This window comes from Pteropus medius, unplaced genomic scaffold (assembly GCF_902729225.1).
Source record: "Pteropus medius unplaced genomic scaffold, Ma_sr-lr_union100, whole genome shotgun sequence".
Classification (NCBI taxonomy): Eukaryota; Metazoa; Chordata; class Mammalia; order Chiroptera; family Pteropodidae; genus Pteropus; species Pteropus medius.
The window spans coordinates 16,512,656-16,535,452 of NW_024349796.1; the positions used below are offsets into that span (position 1 = coordinate 16,512,656).

A 22,797-nucleotide genomic window follows, 5' to 3' on the forward strand; every position below is an offset into this window, starting at 1 on the left:
TAATAAATTAAAAATGTTCAAATAAGTGTAAGGATGATGGTAAATGAATTAAGCCAACAAAACATATCTAGAGCGTGTCAGGTGCCAAGACCTGGTCTAGGGGCTTCGGTTCCATAATAAATGACATACACAGAATCTCTTCCCTTGCGGGTCCTGTGCTCCAGCAGAGAATATAGACAGTTAGTAATTTTCGTAACGTATAAAATCGGATTTGCTAGCCATTTCAAAAACAGTTCTCATTAAGAAGGAAATTATTCAACCTGACATTTCAAAATTAAAATGCTATTTAACAAGACAGGATGAGAATGGACAGATGTCTACCAAGGTGATAGAAGATAGGCAAATAAACAGCTATTTTAAAAATAAAATATTTTGACGTTTCTTTTGCAGACGTCTTGGCATCATATTTAATGCGAACCTTTTCTGTTGATGACAACGGATAATCTTTCTCAAAGGATTTGCGCAATTTTCCATCGTCACTGTCATTATTAGAACGGAGCTGTCCCAACTTCTGTGAGCCCACTCTGCTACCGAGACCCAGGAATAGCTAAAACTTAACAGGCACCTCGACAGAGCCAGTCTTCAAAGTCACCTGAAACAGTTCCACATCTTCAACCGGTAATGAATATCCAGAATTCTCTCTCACACACACACACACGAACGGTGAAAATCCTTAATTTACTCCACATGAGCTTGGCCATCACATTGTCTTTCCCAGCTTCTAATTCTCGCTGTCTTTGCCTTCATAGCTTTGTGTCTTCCTTTTCTTTTTCAGTGCAACAGACCATGTGGAACTGACCCGATGTTCTGGAAACTTCCTTCGACTGAACGTGGAGACTCTTTATAGTCCTTGAGGCCCTTGAGCTGTCAGGGCTTTTCCGCTTTTGAAAGGGAGCGGGAGGAATCAGTGAGGACGGCTCCCCTTTCGCTGAGACAAGGGAAGGCTGCTTACTTCCCCGGTTCAAGTTCTCGTCTCTACAATTCCTTCTGGGACTCAGCAAAAGACAGAATAAATATGTCACTAACTATTCTGGGCTCCCAGGACCGGGTTCAGGCACCTTTCACAAAAACGGGCAGGCAGATCCCAAGATCTTAAATGTGTCAAGCCCAACTCATGTTGAAAGTCGCATGAAATCATTAAAGTTACTGTGCAAGGTTCCGGTCTACCCCAGGTTAGGGTATCCTACCTGTGAGATTTATCAAACAGAGAGCCCACGAGATCTCAAATTTCAAGGCACATTTTAACAAAATGGGCATTCATCAAGATATTTAAGCCTTCTAAAAATAATAAATATTACGTCCATTTTACAGATATTAGAAAAACACTGAGTGGATCAGATTTCAAAAGATCAGAGCTGAAGGTACGAAGTCCTACGGGATACATCTAAGATGACGATTCATGAGAGCTAGTTATCTCTTGAAACATAAATAAATTTATAGACATTGTTAAACTAGCATAAAAATTCAGCGATGAGTTCCCCCGCCTGAACCTAATGATGAAGTAACTGGAACTTTTTCTGTGGGATCATTGGGGATCTCTACGTGTTCGTATCTCACTGATTTCTAACAAAACCCCAAATATGCAGATGTTTGAACTGCAAACGTTAGTAATCCAGAGCGTAATTTCCTAAAATAATTACGGTGCTCCGCAGAATGGCGATTTAATGAAATAGCTGGATCTTCCTCGTGAAAACTGGACTGCGTACGGCCTAATATTTAATCAGCCGAATCAATGAGAAGTAATTTTGCAGCCCTGGCTGAAATCTCCTAATTAGATTAGGGCGTTAATAAGTCAGGAAGGGAATCCGTGGCAACACAGATGTTTCATCAGCCATGTGCAAAACTGTCCTAGATCTTTCTGTCAATGAAATTATTTTGCAAGGATGGGATACAGAAGGTTCTATTATGATTGCTTCTTCTTTTGATAGCAATTAATCTTCATTCAAAAATAATTACTATGTAATAGCCTTTTTTTACTTTTTAGGTTTTTTACAGAGACCACCCATGGGGTTGACTGTCACAGGAGTCTATTAACTTAGGGTAGTCTCAACAATTTAATTTCCTGCATTTGTTTTTAAACTATTCCATTAGTAGCTGCATCTTCTCCTTTCATGGAAAGAAGTAGCAGACATATAACCTAAATTAAGAAGAAAATGGATCATTCTTGAACAAGTAGCGAGCGATTATAATTTTACTGGTACCAGAGTCACACCACCATCTAAGTGTTTAAACACTAGGAGGGGTTAAGAGTGTCTGGCAACGTCATGGATTTGCCACATTTAAGTACTTATTTTTCCCCCGCTGTGACAGTAAGAATGCCTAACGTGAGATCTGCTTCCTCAACAAATGTTTAAGCCTACAACACGGCATCGTTGACTGCAGGCACGAAGTTGTACCACAGATCTCTGAAACACAATCATCTTGTATAACTGAAACCGTTCAACAGAAACTCCCCATTTTCCCATCGTACTGGTCATACTAGGGGGAAAACGCAGACGGTGTCACCTGGCCCCAGGAACCTTCCCTGTCCGACCAGGCACCGTGGGCTGCTTCTTCCTCGTGCTGCCTCCACGCTTCTTCTATATGCCTCTTAGACAAACCCCATAGTACCGGAGTTCTACTGGGCTCTGCACGCGTGTGTGTGTGTGTGCACGTGTGTGTGTGTGTGGGGGGGGTAAATTTCCTCTTGTCTGTGGATCCTACAAAGGCAGAAACAAAGACTAACTCATTACATCACATACCTGGCCGACAAGGGTTTCACTAAACGTTTGATGTACAAATGGATGGATGGATTTATGCGTGGACAAGCCAACAGGTGAGCAAGCCTCTATCAGTGGATCGAGATGTGACAGTCACCCATAGTCACGAGGAGCTGGCGACTACACGCGCACCACTACGGAAACTTCCCGGTGCTGTTTTCAAAGTGGAATTTCAAAATTTCTTTATTCAAAACCATGAGAACGAAGGGATGGCTCTAATATTCTTCTCTCTTTTGCATGTGGATAGGAGTCACTTTAGAATCATTTGCAAGGATGCAAACAAAGGGAAATGGTTTACTCCATAGACTTTTCTGACAATGGAGGAGAGGTAGGATCTTAGATGACTATTTAAAAAAAATAATAATAATAACAACAATTCCATCCCCCTGGCCAAGTCCTCCGATGGCGGCTAAAGCTGTCTCTGTGACTCACGGGCATGAGGGTTTGATTATCACTGCTGTGCCCTCTGGGCCAGGGACGCGTCTGGCATGGAGGCTGTCAGAGCTTGTCCCGAAGGCTGCGGCAGAGGTTAGAAACTGTAAGGCTACTTCGGGAGCTGAAATAAAATACCAGCTTCCGTCGTCAGAGCGGAAGCAGCACAAAGAAGGAGCTGGTGGCCGGGCCAGAGAACCAGGCAGAAATCTCTGGAAAGAATTAGCGCAGAACCGTCTGGTCATAGAACTGTTTCTAAACGGCAGTGTTGTAGAAAGTCTTAAACGTGTCATCGTTACAGAGAATTGAATTTAAAGGGATGTCACCCAAGAGGTCAGAATATTTTAACAGAAAAATTAAAATGCCACTAAAATTATATATGATACGATATAATTCTAAACCTCGTAATTAGAAGTGTTAGCTCTTGACATGCATTTTTAAAAACCATGTGTCAATATGTTTTCAAATACTTTCGTAAAAAAAGGTTTTCGATGAGTTTTAATTACTGGACACGATGCGCAGAGACCCAGTGTGAATGTCACCGCGAACAGTCGGCAGTTCCCGCCTTCGTGGACGCGGACGGCTCCGCCGCGTGGCGGGCAGAGAACGTCACTCTAACGCGAGGGCCCGCAGGATGATCGCAGACGCCACCGTCCCGCCGGCTTGTGGCGTGGCCCTTCACAAGCACAGTCACCCCGCACGCCTCGTCGCCCGCAGGCCCGCCTCCGCTCCAGGGCTCCAACGGCAGAGGGACAGTGGCGGTCACCGAGCCCACGTCACGGCACTGCTGACACTCATACTACCGCGTGGTGGAAGCTCACGGCCCGCGGTGCCATCGACCTGCGGCCGAATGCGTGTGTTGCCATCACCACTGGTTGTTCCCAAGGGGGCCGGTCATAAAAGCTGAACGGAAAGCCTGGGCGTGCGGACGGGATTGTTCTAACCGTGAGCACGTCGACAGGAAGGTTCGAGACTTGGATTCTAAGAGCTTCGCTCTTAATCACGTCGGCGGTGATATAAATGAACACATTACGGTCAAAGCTATTCCATGTGCGTGCGCGCGTGCACATGTGTGCATGTTTGCATGTGCATGTGCACATGTGTGTGCAAGTGTGTGCATGTGTGTGTGTGCATGTGTGTGTGTGCGCTCCTGTATGGTGTATGCACGTGTGCACGTGTGTGTGCATGCGTGCATGTGTGTACATGTGTGCGTTGTGTGCACGTGTGTGCATGTGTGCTCCTGCATGTGCGCGTGCGTGTGCGCGTGTGCACGTGTGTGTGTGCTCCTCCATGGCTGAACAGAAAACCTCATCGGATCTCTGGAGAACAAGCTATGGCTGCAGAAGGCGACAGGGCAGTAAAGTGATGCAGGTCCCACCTGCGCCCCGCCTTGCTCCCCGCACACAGACTCTTCGGGCTCTGGCGGTATCTCCGGGTGTGGCGGGCGGGTCCCCGGGAGCTGACTGGAAGCCAGGAGCGTTTCAGAATCGCCCCGACACCGTCCACACTGCTGTTCAGGCGGATCGAGGTCGAGACTTTGACAGAGACCAGAAAGGCCGGGACCCCGTGCTAGAGGCACCCCCGCTGGTCCCTGGGGTGCGGCGCGCTTCTGCGGGAAGGGGCGGCGGGAGCCTGTCCCGATGGGGACGACCCGGGGCCACCGGCTTCTCGAACGGACGCCGTGACTTCCGGACACCTGTGCTCAGTGCATCCGGGATGGCTTTGTTTATGGCTTTGTTTGTTTACGCGTTTAACTCTCCGATGACTGCAGAGGACACTCTCGGGAGCTAAAGCACCTGTGTGCCTGGCAACATGCTTTTGCGACACCTGGAAAGTACGACCGGGCCCTTCACAGAGGTGCCCTGCCACACCCGCGACCTCTAAGGCTGCAGGTACGCAGCCGCCAGGCTCACCTGGCCTAGCGTGAAGGGGAGGAGCTGGGGTCGGCTTACCAGCAGTAGTCCAGCAGGTGCGGCGGGAGCACGGGGATGTAGATGTGCTGCCAGAACATGGGGTACAGCAGGGCCACCGAGCCGTGCACGCAGGCCGTCAGCTGAAACGGGAAAGAGGACAGCGGTGAGCAGCTGCCGGCCGACCGCGCCACGCGGCACCTTCGAGCTACCGAAGATCGATGATGATCAGAAAGCAACTTATCCGGTGGCCTCGATCACATCGCCTTGACCAGTTCCTCGGGGAACAGGTGAGCTGCTCCCCGCCCCCTCTGAAACCCGCGAAAACCGCCAAAGCAGGTTCTTGGGCCCGTCACCCAGACAGTGACCTGAAAATACCGTGTTCGGGGGCCACGCTCGGAGCATAAATAAAAGCCAAACGGAAAAACGAGGTGAGCGTCGCTGAAGACACGGTAGGAAATGATACTTTAGTGGTTACCAGCGCCTGTTTCAGATTCACTACGCCACATTGCAGTATCCCCGGGCGTGGGAAGGGGCGGGGCGGGGCGGGGCGGGGCCGAAAGCTCCTGGGGATATGATCAGGGCAAATTGCCCGAGAACGAAACATGAGCCAGTCAGCGCGCCGGGGAGGGCGGCGATACCAGGGGACTTGAACGTTCGACAGTTGGAACTTCTGTAACGTGTGAACTGCGGGTCACAGTACCCAGAGACTCTGCTCACTGACACAGAGAATGTCACTATCGACCAGCGAGCTGCCCAAGCTTGACAGCTGTACGACGGGAAGCCAAGTATATCATAATTCCAGATTTAGGCTGTTCATTTCAGATTAACATTTTGGTTCCCAGCTTTACATCACAACAGCTGCAATGATATCGTCGCCATTTTAAAGGTAATTGCCATTTTAATTGTTTTTGTTTTGGCAAGCGGTTAATTGAATATTTTTAATGCTTCACAAAGGGATAGCATCACTTGTCTGCCCCTCCCTCCTCTGAGCCTCATCAGAATTCTTTCCACGTGGCTTTCGGTTCGTTTTCAAATATACTGCTGGAAGTGTAAGGTCGCCCTGCAGTGTTTAAAGCAATAATTAAATCAGCATTCTTCATTGTTTTAAAGTTTGGCTACAGTCTTCATTTCAACGTTAACAAAATCATTTTACTCAACTTGAAAATCAGAATTTCAAAGTAAAACTGTCCGAATGTGAACCAGACTTTCTATAAACCATCATTTCTATTTTGTTATATAAAGAAATGGACATACATGAGAATTAAATTAATTTATAAAAATAAATGTACACGAAGCAATTCAATCTTAACAGCAACATCTGTCTATATTTAAGTGCAAAACTTCCACTAAATAAAAAAAAATCAATTAAAATAATCTAATCTGAGCCAAAAACATACAAATTCTGATTAAAAGTATATTCGTCATTATCACGTATATTATATATTTTCCTGTTAGGTTTTTAATCAATTACGAATAGAAAACGATGTACTTTGATTCCAGTTACAGCGGCATCTCTGACAGGTTTGAGCACTTCCTACTCATGAGCTTTGACGGTTTATCTACAGTATTCCCTCAATAAATATTATTTCTGAAATTTCTTAATTAGAACATACACTATACCACTAGGAGGCATTCAAATACTTCTACTTAATAATTACAGGCCACGGATTTATTAATCTTACATATCTGGACTGGAGGGACACGTGTCCAGTTCTCCTGGCTGTAAACGGGGCATCTTTACAGCGTGTTAACCCTTTCCACCCCTTCGGAGTAAACGGATGGGCTGGAGGCACAGGTGCAGCTTTGAAAGGCAGCTGATCGGCTCAGTGTCTCCATCTCTACAGGGATGACTTTGAAAACAGCTCATTTAAAACCTTAAGAAAAAGGAGTGTCCTTCTGTCACTGTTGAGAAAAATAAAGACGATACTTTCTCAAACACAAGGGTGACTTATTTTAGTGGATGGAGCCAGAGCTCAAAGCACTTTAGTAAATGCTACACAGCAGGGGTTCCCCACCCCCGGGCCGTGGACCGGTACCCGTCTGTGGCCTGTCAGGAACCGGGTCGCAGAGCAGGAGGTGAGTGGCGGGTGAGCCAGCTAAGCTTCATCTGTGTTGCAGCCACTCCCCAGCGCCAGCATCACCGCCTCAGCTCCGCCTCAGATCCTCAGGCATTAGATGCTCATAGGAGCACGGTCCCTGGTGCCACAAAGATTGAGGATGGCTGGCTGCATAGGGACACTTCTCTATGCCCTTAGTTCATCGTTAAAGTGGTGAATTATTTGTTAATAAGGCACAGCATAATCTGATCAACTGATGGTCTCTGAGAGGATGATTTCAGGAGGATAAGCTGAGTGACACACTCCTGCCAATGGCCATCACTGGGCAGAGGGTCCCCTCTGTTCATCAGGGTCTATCAGGAAAGGAGGTAGCTCTACAGGGCTTGGCAACTTTTTGGATATGGGCGGGGTGACGGGAGGAAGTAAACATACTAACCCTCCGCCCCAGCTTCTGACCTTAGCAACTAGAACGAATTATTAAAAGTAATAGAGCCGAAGTGTCGCATTTAGGTGGAACCATAAGGAATTTGCTTTTGCCAATACTCGTTAACTGTCAGACATCCGAGGGGGGGTTTCCAACTGAGGCAGAAGCCCCTCCCTCCCGTTTCAGTCTGCGACTTCCGCAGACCGAGGGAACGGATTCGGGTAGAAAATGTTAAAAAGATAAGATGCTTGATAAAAATTCGACAAATGATCACCTCTCTCTGCACCCGCAGGTACATTTTGTTGGGAACCAAAGTTCTTTCTCCCTCCGTGACATGAAACCTCAGTTACTCCTTGTTCTTAAAGTGAAACTTCATTTACTAGAGGAAGTTGATAAAAGCTAATGAAACTAAGCGATGTTGGAAGCAACTAACCAGACATGGATTTTGAGGGGCAAAAACACACGATCAGATGCCTAAGGAGACTGCAGTGTTGGGGTCCATCTAGTGTGAGAATTACAATGAAAAACAGCACAATTCTAAGTGACATAGCTTTACAAGCGAAGGTCTCATAGTGGCATGTGGACATGTCATCGCTCCCATTTAGTCTAGTCTATCTCTTGGCCAGATTGTGCTCATTTTTATGTAAAAGTCCTATCGCTTCAACTGGAGTTTGATGCGAATTATTGAGGGGCAGATCTGGGTCGCCAAAAATATATACTAATGCATAAAATCTAAGAAATAGAGATTAGCAACTTCATTCGATTTTTAACTAAATAGATATTTAATTCAGAAAATCAAGCACTATAAATAACTGTAGGTATACAGAATAAATTGCTGCCAATGGGAATCTAATAAATTCTTCACGGAATGAAAATAAATTTAATGAAAAGCAGAAGGAAACCATCTGTTTAAACATACTTAATCTACATTCGCATTTAAAAGTTTAGGCCAAAACAGTAGCAGCCGGGTTTTTGAAAACTATAAAGTTATCCCAACTATAAAATATTCTTATTTGAGCAAAATTCTAATACTCAAATTAAGTGACGGTTAAGAGGAAATGTTTGAAGGAATAGCAATTTTATATAATGGAAAAAGACTGTGTCTGGTCGTGCATTTTTCTTTTTTAATGCTTTTTATACTAAAATATGATTTTATAGTTCATTCTCCTTCTCCTTCCTACCGGAATAGGAAATCCTGCTGCTTCGTTACTGACAATTCGTCCTAACCTCTTCCCGTCACGCCTACGTCCTTCGGAAAGTTCGAATCACCTCTGATTTTCTTACTCGCTTTCTCCCGTCACGTTCTCATTCTTTCGTTCGCTTTGCAGATGGGGAGACTAAAGCCAAGCTAACCCAGTTGCCCAAGATCGCACGGTCATGAAGTGGGGCGCCGGGCGCGTGGCGGGGCTCGGGATACAGAGAAGAACAAAATCGACGAAAAATATCTGTACCCCCAAGGAGCTTACGTTCTACTTACCCTCTACATGTCACCATTATTCTCATCTCTCCTCGACTCTGGATTTCTGTAGCTGTCCCGTTACACGTACGTGCCATTCACTGCCTTCAAACACATGTCCTCCCTACGTGACCTCGCCCGTTACTACATTTACTGCTTTTCACGCCTCACTCTCAAAGGCAATTCGATAGCGGTTTTGCTTTTTGGAGAGAAGGCCCACCCGTCCACCAGAATCAAGGAGTCGAATACTGTGGTATTGTGCAAATACACCTGGCTACCTACCCTCGTCACAAACATCTAAACTCCGGATTCTACGTGACGATGGCTTAGAGTGTTCACGTGAGTTATTCGAAGACTACCTAACGTAGACAATAAACGGTACGATTAAAGAATCATTGCATTTGAAAATTAAAAAGGGCAGTAGAGAGCATTCTTGCTCGAATATTTTATTGTTAATAAATATCAGAGTAAAAGAAATTAAATGGTTTCTATGAAGTTATTTACATTCTTTTTTTTTTTTTTTTTACTTTTCTGAGTAGTCGTTATCAAAAAACACAAATCTCTAATTTTAGAAGACATTATTGATAGAATCACACTACTACCGTATTTGGTTACCGAATAACTAATAAATAAAATCCAATTTGCTGAAACTAGTTTTTAGCTATTAGGCCTCTTTGAAAATCATAATTTAAAATATCTCTCATCAGGAACAAAATAAAACTGATCACAATCCATTAACGACTGAAAAAGACAATCACAGTTGCGAGGTGATCACAAAGTCACTTCTAAGTCTTTAATACGTGGAGCGAAATACTCTAATAATTTTTAAAGCACGTATAATTAAATAAGAATATACATAGATATTCTATACTATGTTAAAATCGTATATAATATTTCCTTATATATACTTTACATATATGTATAGTGAGCATGAATATCAAATATATATAAATGTATACATATATGTAAGCATATGTATAAGCACCTCTATGTATGTGTGCAAATGTACACACACACGTTTACAAAGTTATAATTCACTGGTAGTAAATGACATCAAGCCCTGAAGACCTGTCTTTTGTGAGTCATTGTATAGTTCTCTCTCTTACGTATTTTCAAGCAGACTCTACCCACAGACATTTCCTTAGAAGTGTCTCTAAAAGCCAGCTTCATCTGCTTCCCATGGTCACTGTCCTAGCTGTCTTTATCCTAGGCCATCCTGAGGTACGTCCGTCCCATGTTACAGTTTTAAGTCCTTTACACTGAACTTTCCTTATTCAAATTCCTGTGTTGTTTCTCTCTCTTGATTGGACCCAGACAGATACCAAAGCTGCGAGCTCATCGTGTGACCTCGGGAGCACTGTCTGGCATGAAGAAGGTGCTCCATAAATGAGGGATGAGTCAATAAATGAGCAAACGAACACTTTGCACAGAGTCAGGACCACGTAAGGGCTAAAAGCCACCAAACCAAGTTCCGGGGGAGGCCGAACGAGGAGCAACAGCAACAGAAGTTCCCAGAGCTGGAAAGAGTTCAAGACGCAGTGATAACTTTCTTCCCAAGGAACTGTGATTTTGGCATAGATTTAAAAAAAAAAAAATCAGAATTCTCTAGTAGAATATGGCTAACTGCACAGAGTGTCAGCACTCAGAGCAAAGGTCACGTCGCGACCGAATCTCAGAAGACCAGACCTGAGGAGTTTATCGTCTACGCACCTGAGCTGAGAAGAAACTGTGGGAGGATTCGGGAAGGAAAGTTGGGGCCCAGGTAATGGACAGCTTGTGGTGCCAGACGACAGAGTCCCGTGGGCGACGAGTAACCACGGAGAGACGTTCTCGGTGTCAAAGCACTGACTGCACATCCGACGAGCAGCAAGTATGAGAAGATGGCACAGCCAGACGGAAGACACGTGTGAGCAAGAATTCAACAAGGGGACAGCACGTGAGGGGCTACGAACGAGGGAGGGACAGGGACGCCGTACCGGCGGAGAGAGCGCGAAGACGCGTCCGGTTTCGTAAGACGGTCGCTGTAAAAGGCACAGGTGTTGAAAGCAGGTGCTTCGGGGTCAGAGGGACCTGGTTAAGCCACTTACCCGTCCTAAGGCTCAAAATCTCATCGTCATCCATCCGCAGTGGATAATGGCTGTCCTTCCTGTGGTGACTAAATGCACTGAAAGCAACTGCTCAGGAGGGTGGCCATGCGCTATCCAGTTCTTGGCCATGATTACTTTTGCCATCATGACCATCACCATCATTTTATGCAAACGGAGACGATGCTAGCATTCGGCATACGCGATCTGATGACGTTCCTTGTGGGAAGTGACAAGTGCCTGAACTACGACGATGGGCGGCTGGGATGGGGATCAGGGGTCGGAGGAGGAGGAGTTCAGATGTAGGGGCTACAGGACTTGGGTGGGGAGACAGGTGCGAGGGAGGGGCCCGTCCCCAAATTAGCCCTGTAGTGTGGATAAGGAGATTGGAGAGAAATGTTGAGTGTGATATCCACGATGAGTTCCATTTCACCATGTAACCCAGGAAGGCTCATCGGAAGAGGAAAACTTGCCTGACTGAAAAAAAAATAGATTGTACTGTGTAAAAATATGTAAAAAAGGTCCATTAAAAAAAAAAAAAAAAACATACTGCTCTCAATAGTACTGGCACTAAAGAGGCACACTAAAGAGGCATACAATTTTCCTTATATTTAATGCTGGCGATCGCTAACAGCACAAAAGTAAGTCATTCTCTAGAGAAAATAGGACAGGAAACCAAAATCTTCTGAGTCGTTTTTGTGGGGATCAGAGCAGATGTGGGGACGAAGCTCATAGAACCTAGTGAATCATAACTTAACAGACCCCCCTAGATAATGGTTATATCGAAATGTTATCTTTTAAATTAAAAGCCAATCATTTACTTTGAGAAGACCAATGGACTAAACCCTAAAGCAGAAATATGGGTTCATTTCTATGAACACACAGCTCTCATCACCGTGAGGGCTGGGAGGCCCAAACACCCCCAGTGCCCCTGTCTCAGGCATTTCCTCCAACGAAGTGCTACCTGGTGACCTCGACTGTTCTAGTTCCACACCCCGGTCCCGTTCACTCAGCACTGGACGGACACACGACGGTCACAGCAGCAGTATACGTGTCGGAGGACACGCTTGCTGCTAAGGAGAATCATGCTCTACGGTTCCAGCTGACATAATTGGTTGCTATGGGCTTTGGGAGGAATTCAGAATCTAAACATCATTTCTAGAGTCTCTCTCCCTCCCGTCTCGATAACAACCTCGAACTGCAGCACTCCGCAGCAGCTTTAAAACTACAGAGGGGCGAATGCACTTCACAGATCTCTCGCCAGCTGTTCAGGTCACAATCTCCAGAACGATGCTCTGGGCTCCAGGTCTCGGATTCAATGCTGATACAGGTGGCACCATTAAGAGAACAACTCAAGAATACACAAAATCCAGATGGAGAGGTTAAAATCCTCCGAATTCCCCTTCGCTCTAACCGAACCTATAAAATCTGCATTTTAATAGCTGATTTTCCGGGGATCACACGATTTCTTTTCGCAGATGCCCTTGCTGCAGTTAATGGGAGGAGGACGGAAAAGCATATGCTTAAATGCCTGGGGGGCAACTGTAACAAAGGACGAAATTACAGTTTATTAACACGATTCCAGCACTCGGAGCATATTGCTTGCTCTGAATATTCCAGAAGGAACACGCCTTACACAATCGGGTCTCTGTAACTAATGTGCTTAGAGACTTTACGAGGGTGAGCGTTACCCACTCAATGTTGGCCAAGACAGTCACTAGCGTTTAGACATCTGCTTTAAAGAGAGGCATCGCTTCCACCTGCTCGTACCGGCCACAGAGACACACTCTAGTTAACATATTAGTGACAGGATGATGAGAAGGCTCCTGTCAGATGCTGGCCAGCCGGGTGTTTGAGACAAAACGCACAGCCCCAGCTGACTAGTTAGAGAAAGTCTGGTGAGGTACAATTATAGAGGCGTGTGACAGGACTTCACGCCCGACTGATTTGAGAACCGATGACATGACTTTAAACAGAAATCCTCCCTACCTCTGGTCTCAAAACAGCAATAAGTCAGCTGATAGACTCTTGTAACATCATGATTTATTCCTTTGCTTTGAGGACTTGAGACTGACACGATATCTGCTTGTCCACCCGAGGGGTACTTGAGCTTGAACATCGAGGGCCTGCCTACAGCGAGGGTAAACTCAGTGTCCTCCTTCGAGATGACCAGGGTCCTTCCATGTGCTTGATCGACAGAATAAATGCAAAGCCGCTTAAGGTTCCAAACACATAAAAATGCAATCGTGGGTCCTGACAAAATACCACACTCTAAGATACGAGGGGGGGACCCATTAAAAATTTGAAAACATAACAAGACTCTTCGCATTCTTGCTAACATATCTCAAAACTCATTATTTTTATTTTAAAGTTTATCTCTATAACGATAATGATAAATTACCATTTTAATGCCCAAGAGCACTTGAAGAAATGAGCCTTCAAGTAAGCGGACTCTCTGCCAGAGCATCACCGCGAAAACTCCCAGCAAGCTGTAAGGTTGACAAACACAGTGCTCATAAAATATGAAGGTCAAGGAGTAGACCCGAACAAAACTCCTAAATCTACAATAAAATAATGAATGCGAACGCATCTTAATTTACGTGAGTTCTTCTGATAATTAAAAATTTGGCAATAGATTTTTAAAAATGGGTAAAACTCAATCTCTGGCATTTATGACATATAAAATAATATAAGAATGTAAAAAGCTGAGGAGCAGGCAGTTCATCGACACCTTAACTAGCCCTCTTTTGAATACTTCAGAGGTTTTACTAAAGTCTTTCTACAAATTAGTTTTTATATATATATATTTTTTTAATATTTTAGGCCAGGCAACCCTTGGTCGACATCACAGATGGCAAGGACCTTGTCAGTTTACAATCCCTTATGTTTTTATTTTTTATGCCCACAGCACCTGGTCTTCCTAGGGGGTCTCCCATCCAAGTACTAACCAGGCCGGACCCTGCTTAGCTTCCGAGATCAGACAGGATCGGGCTTGTTCAGGGTGGTGTGGCCGTTGAGTTTATTTCTATTTTACTAGTCTTTGCCCTTACACGTTACTTTGCGTGGGATTTATAGCAGATACATACACATCTATATATGAATTTTTCAAGATGGGTTCAAGGAAAGCAGCTTCCCCCGCTCAAGAAGGGTCAGAAGGTCGTGGACGTGAACTTGACTTAGGTTTCGTGTCAGTTCTACCGCCCTGAAGAGTGAACGAAACCGACGAGGGTAAAGAGAAGAGGGAGGAGAGAGAAGAATAGTTTTGCTTCAATGGTGAGTTAAAAATTGCAGCAGAGCCAGTTTATAGAAAGGACCAAAGGATTCAGGGGAACTTCTCGAAACGGCTTTAAGAAAATGCGAGGGGGGCCGTGCCGGCAGCCGGGGGCCACCAGCCAGCTCTGCAGTGCCTCTCCCCGGTCCTTTAAAGGATTGCCGCGTGTTTTCTGACGTGTAAAATAATATAATTCCCACTCGTATGGAGAGGGGGACATGTCAATATTGCAATACAAAAATGTCGATTTTTTTTTTTCTATCGTAAAGCAATGGAAATAACCCGAAATTGGAATCCGGACACCCAGGTTCCCGTCGCTGGTCTCCGATGAGTTCTTGGGCCTCAAGGTGCCCATTTAAGCACTCGAAAACACCTTCCTCATCATCGAATACCAAGTAGATGTCTTAGGGAAATCCCGGAACTCCTTCTACTGTCAAACTTTGTAGGGTGAGGTTTCTATTTCTACCATCGGGAACAAAAAATAAAATATATTATCTTATTTTTACCAACGAACCACATTTTTAAGAAAGCAAATTCATGCGCTATTAAATAACGGTTTTTAATAAGCATCTCACCCAGTACTCTAACCTATGCTTCAATTTATATTTGAACATTTTAAGTAAATCAAAAATATTAAAAATTTTCAAGTAGAAAAAATTTAGGAAATCTAGCAAAACACTTGTGAATGTTTTTCTGCAACCCAAGAAAACACCTTTCTCGCGGCCTTCGCCATGGCAATGAAGACCTTCCCCTAGAACATTTTAGTGAGTGAATAAAACCTGTGATTAATAATAATAATTAAAAAAAAAAACCCACAGCTTTGACTTTGACTTTTAAGTTATTATCAGGCTGAAGAGACCCTCCAAATCGGAAGCACTATAGCATCTACCCCCAAACTCCACTCGGCAACAAAGATGAATCTGCCTATTACCAGGTTAGGGGAGCCGCTATTATCATGGCTCCTTGATTTCTTTCAAGTCGCTCCAGTGGAAAAAGCCACAAGTGAATAATAAAGATCCCATAATAGCTCTCAAGAATTCTTTATACGGTAGAAGGCACTAAAATGAACTCTGGAGAGTTAAAAAGAAAAAAGAAAGAAAGAAAGAAAAAAACTCTCGTCTCCTGATAAGAAAAAATAATTAACCTGACTTAATGCATCTGAGAAGGCCTTCTATAAATCAGACTTTTGTACTTCGAGAGGCAGATTAAAACCATACATCAGAAACGGAGACATTGTCTTCTGAGTACACATAGGCCATTTCTAAACCTGCAGAGGTTGGCAGGTCTTTTTGTGAAATGCTCAATACGGTCTACTTAAAAGGAGTGTGAAGCACTCACGGTACTTAATTTGCTGGAGGTGATGATGATGCGTCTCTCGTGCAGCATGCTGGCGTACAGATGCAGCATATTGTTCACGTCCACGGCCACAAAATATTCTGTAAGGTTTCTCTGTACGAGGGAAGATTTACGGTGTAAGTGACAGCTCTCGGTGATCGCCCGGGACAACATTTTACGCATCTACCAAAAAGTCTTAAAAGTTCAAAGGACGTTATTATTAAAAATGGTAGTCATTAAAATCATTACGTTTAATGTTATTCTGCTGCCACGTGAAGCACAGAACATTCGACTGTCCTCTGAAAGGTAACCTTCCTATGGGAAAGCGTTTCTCCGAGGGGGACGGGACCATCGCATCCTTCCTGCCCTCCCTGCCAGTACCTGTCGAAGAAGCAGCCCATTTCCTGGGCCCTAAACTAGACCTGCTGAACTGCCATCTGCAGAGTACGTCCTTGAGAATCTGAGTTTTAAACAAATACTCCTGGTGATTCTCATATACCCCGAACTGCTCCGGAAAATACATCGGGGTCTTTTTGTGTGTCGATCACCCAGCAGGCAAGGTTGTCGTCTGACACCACGAGGCTCCCAGGGAGGAGAGGGCCTTAGAAGCAGGGCTCGGGTTCTTGATTAAGGAAAATCTCTTATTTATATCTCACGTCAGGCCCGCTTCATACTACAGTAACCGAATAAAATTTGGTGTTAGTCTAATCTGATTCCTTGACCTGGCACTTTAAATTTCCCCCACACGAGAACGAAATTGGGATAAGCTGTATTAATTTTGACTTCTAGATCCTCTTTTTTTTAAAAAAAAATTTCTGTGCTCAAACACATCAGAAAGCAATGAAATAACGAAGAGACTGCATGAAATACGATGATAAACTGTAGTACTAGGTGGATGATGACCTACAAGGCGAAAACTTTAAGATTTCCAATTCTTTCTTCAATTTCTGAGAGGTAGAACCTTTGCCAGGTCACAAACTGTCGATTGTGGCAGGGCATGCAAGCCGAAGCCATAACCATCAGCGAGCGCTGTGCATTGGCTGGGGAGGGGTCCCTTCTGTGTTTGCTCCACCTGAAGCCCACCTCGCCTTGCGGTCCGGCTCGCCATACACTTTTATGGCATTCGACAGGAATATCGCTTCTACGATCTCAAAGAAAAAGGATTTCTAGATGTGTGTGGAATGATTTCTCAACACAGAACGCTGCCTATGTTTATGTCCTTGCGTGTTTGTTTGTTTGTTTGTTTTTGTTTTTCTTTTCCTCAACAGGACTTTTTGGAAGTAAAATATGTTAATGAAGATGTAAACATGTATATTCTTAGTGGTGATTCTGCTTTACGGTGGTCCTTTACAACTATCGAAGAAACGGCCTTTTAAAAATGTGAGCTTCGTTAAAGGAAGGTGTTACCTGTTTGGTAGCAAGTGTGAGACAGGTAAACAGAGGACAGACTGAGAGGGAGTGACTTTGACTTTGCATTATAAACTCTGACGTGAAGGGACCTGGTCCTCGAGGTCTAGGCGTGGTCAGCCAGTCCCCGGGGATGGGGCGCCTGGCCCACCACGTGCGGCCCCAGACCACAGGGCTCCGAAGTGACCTGAGCTTTCTGATGGTCGACCCCAGGGGCACAGTAAGAGCGACCTCGTGCAGCCCTGTCATAGGAGGTATCTGGACTCCGCTGTACTAGAAACGCCATTGACCGTCTTGGTTCGATGTTAGAAACGCACAACTGTCTTCTTGGACTCTGTTCACGCATAACCCACGTGCTTCTGGAAACCAAACGCTCGGTCCGTCTGAAAACATTTTTTTGGAAGTGTAGTTGAGTTCTGAGGAATATAATAAGTAATCCTGGAAATATTTTTGTCCCTGTCGACATTTCCTTCACTTTTGACTGAATTGTTTCTACTGATTCATTTTATCTTTCCAAGGGAAGAGGGGAAAAATTACGTAAGGGAATATCTCCTTTTCACAAATTTGTCACTTCCGCTAACCCACGTACACTTCTCTACAGAATATGAATGTGTAATAACTACTAAAACACTGAAAATATTTCTAATATGGCTACGATTAGTACTAAAATAAGATACAAAACTTAGCCATTCCTATGATTTCTTGGAGCATCCTTAACGCCTTATAAAACATGTATTTCTTAAATTAGAATCCAGAAATCAAGTAGAGGGCCCCTCGGCTTTGCAGAGAGATACAGGAATTGAGAAAACTATGGCCAGTTCTCCAAAGGAACTGCGTGACACCCTCCCTGCACTCACCCCCCACCAACAGGGCCGTCTCCTGAGGTGTCGCCTCTCCCTGAGCCAGGGGAGCTCGGGACCTGGTATCTAGGATCCTGCCGAACCACCTTAAGTGATGGAAATACTTTTTTCTCATACAATTTTCCTTATCGACACCCAGATATTAAGGGGGGTGCGGGAGGGCTAAAGCAGCAGATATATTAACAAGAAAAAGAGATAATACCATTATTCTTTCTTCCTTACTTCGCACACACACAGATAGTTACGATGTATTCTAGTTCTCTATACAGGGATCCTTAAACGGTGAGAGCAAAAGTCAGTAAAATTCATGGTAGGAATCGAATAAAAAACAGACAAACGGAAAACTTACACTCTCTGGTATTGTTGGGAGTCCGGACACATCCGGGGCGATGAAGCAGGAGTGCTGAGCGACAGAAATAAGTCACGTAAGGAAAGGGGATCGATGTGACGGCATCACACAAGACGCGCGATGAAGACGAGAAGCAGCACATGGGGACTGTGTTAGCAAATGCCGGGGGCGGATGCGCAGGATTTGTCGAATTTGAGATTTTTTTTTAATGAGATGGCAGATTTATATGAGATGTAACAATAACCCTTCCAGACAAAGCATTAAGTGGTTAAACATATTTCATTTCACAATTGAAATTAAAGTCCTAGAAAAAGTTTTAAGACAAAAAAGGATGTTACAGCAATCTGCCTGTCTATCTATCTATCTAGGGACACACATACATAAAAATATATAAATGTATAGATTTATTTTTATAGATATTTATATTTTAAAAAAAACAGTTTGAGACTGGAAAAATGAGGCTTGCTTACTCAAGATTATATCAAAATTTATTAGGATTCCTGACTTTCTACGGCAAGTCACAAGCAATTTCTCTCGGACACGTCAGCCACTGTATCATTCAGAAAGCAGCAATAGAACATGATTTATAACTGTTTAGAATTTCTTAAAAATGTAACTACTCTTCTCAAATATGATCTTCATACACCCACTAAACCAATATTAATCAGCTCTGATAATATTCCCAGATATTCTGATAATACAGAGGTTCCTGGAGATATTGGCATAAAAAGTTTACTGTGCATGCCAGCACGCTTTTCATAATGCTCCCAAATATTACCACCCAGAATCAGAGCACAGCCACATCACCAAAATTGTTTTATTTTCTGTTCATATTAATTTCCAAAATTATTTCACTGCCTTAATCACACAAAGACATAATTTAATACTGTCTTATAATTAAAAAGGTTAGAAAAGAAACTGCATTTGAGCCACTATTAAACATAGCTGAACGAGTCAGAACAAGGCTGGTTAACACAGTCATAACGTGTAATTTTTCCAGGGTACAAGAACAATATGAGATAAATCACAAGGTCTCAGGAGACCTAGTGACTAAAAAAAGTGACAGCAGCATCATGCACTTCACCGTCAGCACTGCTAAGAATGGAGACTATGCGGAGTAGATTTGGTCTCTATTAGCGACTTCATTTTAAGGGCTTTTAATAGCACGGTATTTAATAAAACTAGGCTTTAAAAAAATAGTATAAACAGAAAATACACTCCCAATGATTAGTTTTCTTAAAAGAGACAAATTTGCTATTTCCCAAAGGACTGGAGAGAGTCTTACAGACACAGTGAAAAAAGTGATTATTTTCCCAATTTAACAGTGATTTTTAGAAGCCAACGCCCTTTTAACTCACCGATGCTAGGAAGGGCTGATCTTTCAAAACTTGTTCACTGGCAATAAATATCTCTTGGTTCTTACAACACATGAGAGAAAAAACGGATATTTTACTTTCACGGGGGAAGTTTACACCACAATTCGCTGTGTGTTTGAGACAAACCCACATAGCCACATACTTGACTGAAAATACTTGAATAACATTAATTATGAATGTTATTTTAAATGTTGATCTGATAGTTTTAGGTTAGAAAAAGCTCAAAGTATTTTCATTCCTGACTGAGAGCACCAGATGCTGTGGGTATTCAAAGATTTTGAAATACAGTTTCAAACTAATCATTTATAGTAGATATTGACTTTTTGCAAAATCTCCGTGATAAGTCTACTGGCTGTAACATCTAGTCTTGAAAAACCCATGTGCCAGGACATTCGTGAAATAAGAAATTGTAAGAAAATCACAGTGGTTTCTCAAGGCTTGTCACATTTTTTTCTAATTCTAATTCTGCAAACAAACAAAATAAATTTCATTCCACTTGAGGAGAAACAAAATTCCTAATTCATAAAGCTAAAACCTCCACCAGTAATTGAAGATAAGTGTTTTAATCCCAACTTTGCCACTCTTAACAGCATAATTCCAGGCTCATTATTTTAGTAATCTGTCCTTAAAATGTAATGAAATTACAAAATGGACTTTACACAAAGTGAAGGCAATATTTATCGACAACTGAATTCACCAACGCTTCAGATATTATATTGAGAATATAAATATGAAAGATAGCAGTGAATACAGATTCAAAAGCTTACAAGTTAAATATAACTTCATACATAGAAACAGAACATAGTCACTCAAATTCCTTTAACAAGCTTATTTCAACTGCAATAAAAGTATCTTCTCCATATAAAATAAAACTTCGATTCACTAACAACTAACATGGAGTCGCTTTCCATGGTATCTCTAGATATATCATTTCATGTAATTCCTCTGACAACTTTCTCAAAAATCGACCCTCGTGACTTCTTCGGTGGAGAAAAGGGATCTTAAAAGGAGATTTACTCTTTGCCTAACTTCACATACTAAATGACCGTGAGTTGAAATACTCTAGTCGTAGGTATTAAGGGGCCTAAAAGTCTTCGATTTATGGTTATTATTGATAAATGGGAAGCGTTTCGATATCCGGTATTCTTGAAATGTATTTTTGTTAACACATGGATTCCTGAACAAATATGATACTCAAATTTAAAGAATATTATGCTTGGACTTCTCCTTAACACCCTACAATAGCTCTGTTATCTTAGCACCTGTATCTCTTTAACCCTTTAAGGCACTGTTAGAATCACCTGTACATACCACTCTTTCGAAGAAAGATTCTTATTTTCGAAACATTCGGAGTTTTGCTTCGTCCTCCCTGACGTTTTTCCTTGGCCTTTCTACTTCATTCCCACTCACCGTAACCCTCGTGTTCGTTTGGCTTCAATAACTGACAAATCTAAGTTTCTTCTTAACCGTTTCTTCCCTGATTCTTTCGCTCAATCTGCTTCCTTCTTCCGTACAGCGTATTTGGGCCTCGGCCTCTCCTCTGTCCTCTCTATAGTCCGCCCTGTAAGTAGCTCAATTATTCCCGCAACCTTGTCTGCAGATGACTTCGGTATTTGGGTTAAAAATTTCCAGGTTATCCTTAGCTTTCCTGTCCCCAAGATCCAAATGACAACATGTGTCTGCTGCAGCTGTGTGCAAAGAGAGGATCCAGGCGTAAAGGAGCAGAGGTCACAGGAATGAGGGACATTTTAAACTGTGAACACGAGAGAAAGTTTCACAGAGGTGGGAACTGAGCTAGTTCTAGACTAAGGACGGCTAGTCTACAAAGAGGCTATTTTTTAAAAAGGGAGGTATGTCAGTCTGATATTCGTTCGGGATGAACAAAACCGTGGGACCGCAGCAGAGAACCGGTTTAGGGGAAAAAGTGAGACCAAAAAAATAATAATAAGAAGTTGAATCGAGGCTGAGAAGTAGATGGTCTTGAAAACTTGGCCAAAAACTTGGACAAATTCTATAGAAAACGGAGCTAGTAAAGGTTTTCAGCGGAGAACTTTACAGTTTCAGGAAGTTTAACCTGACAGCCTTCTGGAGAAAGTACTGGAAGAAGACTGGGCAGTTTGAAACGCTGAGGACCTGAACTAGGATGCTGGCAGGGCAACGCAGAGAACAGAATACTGCGAGCCAACGCCATTCTTAAACAAAATTGCGGGGAAAATTTAGCAGAGAATGTTATTATCAAGAGAAAAAACGTAATAAGGCTAATGGTTTCCTTATCTTGAAGAAAAAAAAAAGCAAAAGATTTATTATATACATTTCAAGTTACTTTTTCTTTAAATTTCACTTGCATCGTTATATATTTTTCTTCCTTATTGGGATGGTTTACTATTATTCTGGAAGAACCAAAACCGATATAAATAAAGTTTAACACTCGATTTGGTATGCCAAATTAATGAAAAATATTAATGAAAACATCCGTATTTTGTGGTGATTAATTTTGAACTTTTACAAAACCTTCCAAAATGCTAGTTTGTTTTTAGAAATAGACGCACAGTCCATTTAAAGCTTCAGTAGTCAACACTCTGCACCACTGCGGATTGACTGCTCTGACCAACTTCAACCATGTTTCCAACGTTTGGTGATAATGCCAGGAGACATTATCTTTCTGTATAAAGTATACAGAAAGCAGAATAGGTTTTCACCCGGAATTTTTATCATATATAGTTAGTTATTTTTATATGCTATATTTTCAATTTTTATCACGTACTGTTCTCATTTTATGAGAGGTATTTTTTTTGGTTTTTTTTTTTTTCGGGGAGGGGAGGTGCTTATGTGTATATGTGTATTTCCTTACGATGGATAGATTTCGCCTGAACATCACTGTTCCTCACAATCAAAATACTCTCACAGATTTGGTTACTTTTAGTGTATAACAACAACAACAAAAATCTGTGCATTAACAACTGTCGAAGTACACATCCAACATATCACATTACGAGAGTTAAAGCATGTCAGACAGGCTGGGTGTTATGATCCTCGGTGTTATGTAACGTCGGCTTCTGCGTGGAGGTTTACCT

At 42.9% G+C, this 22,797-nt stretch overlaps 1 protein-coding gene and 1 pseudogene across 4 annotated transcripts in view; both read right to left on the reverse strand.

The window, feature by feature from the left end:
* The window catches only part of DENND1B (DENN domain containing 1B), a 153,489-nt gene that overhangs the window by 65,754 nt on the left and 64,938 nt on the right, over positions 1 to 22,797 (reverse strand). For 3 of the 4 annotated variants that reach the window (XM_039883475.1, XM_039883478.1, XM_039883477.1), the window contains 4 exons: positions 19,706 to 19,765; positions 18,348 to 18,401; positions 15,735 to 15,845; positions 5,144 to 5,244 (listed from right to left, as the gene is read on the reverse strand). In XM_039883475.1, the coding sequence (XP_039739409.1) occupies positions 5,144 to 5,244; positions 15,735 to 15,845; positions 18,348 to 18,401; positions 19,706 to 19,765 (326 nt within the window). The remainder of the gene's footprint in view (positions 1 to 5,143; positions 5,245 to 15,734; positions 15,846 to 18,347; positions 18,402 to 19,705; positions 19,766 to 22,797) is intronic. The other variant, XM_039883476.1, reaches the window with a different exon arrangement.
* Positions 14,025 to 14,143, reverse strand: LOC120619453 (uncharacterized; annotated as a pseudogene).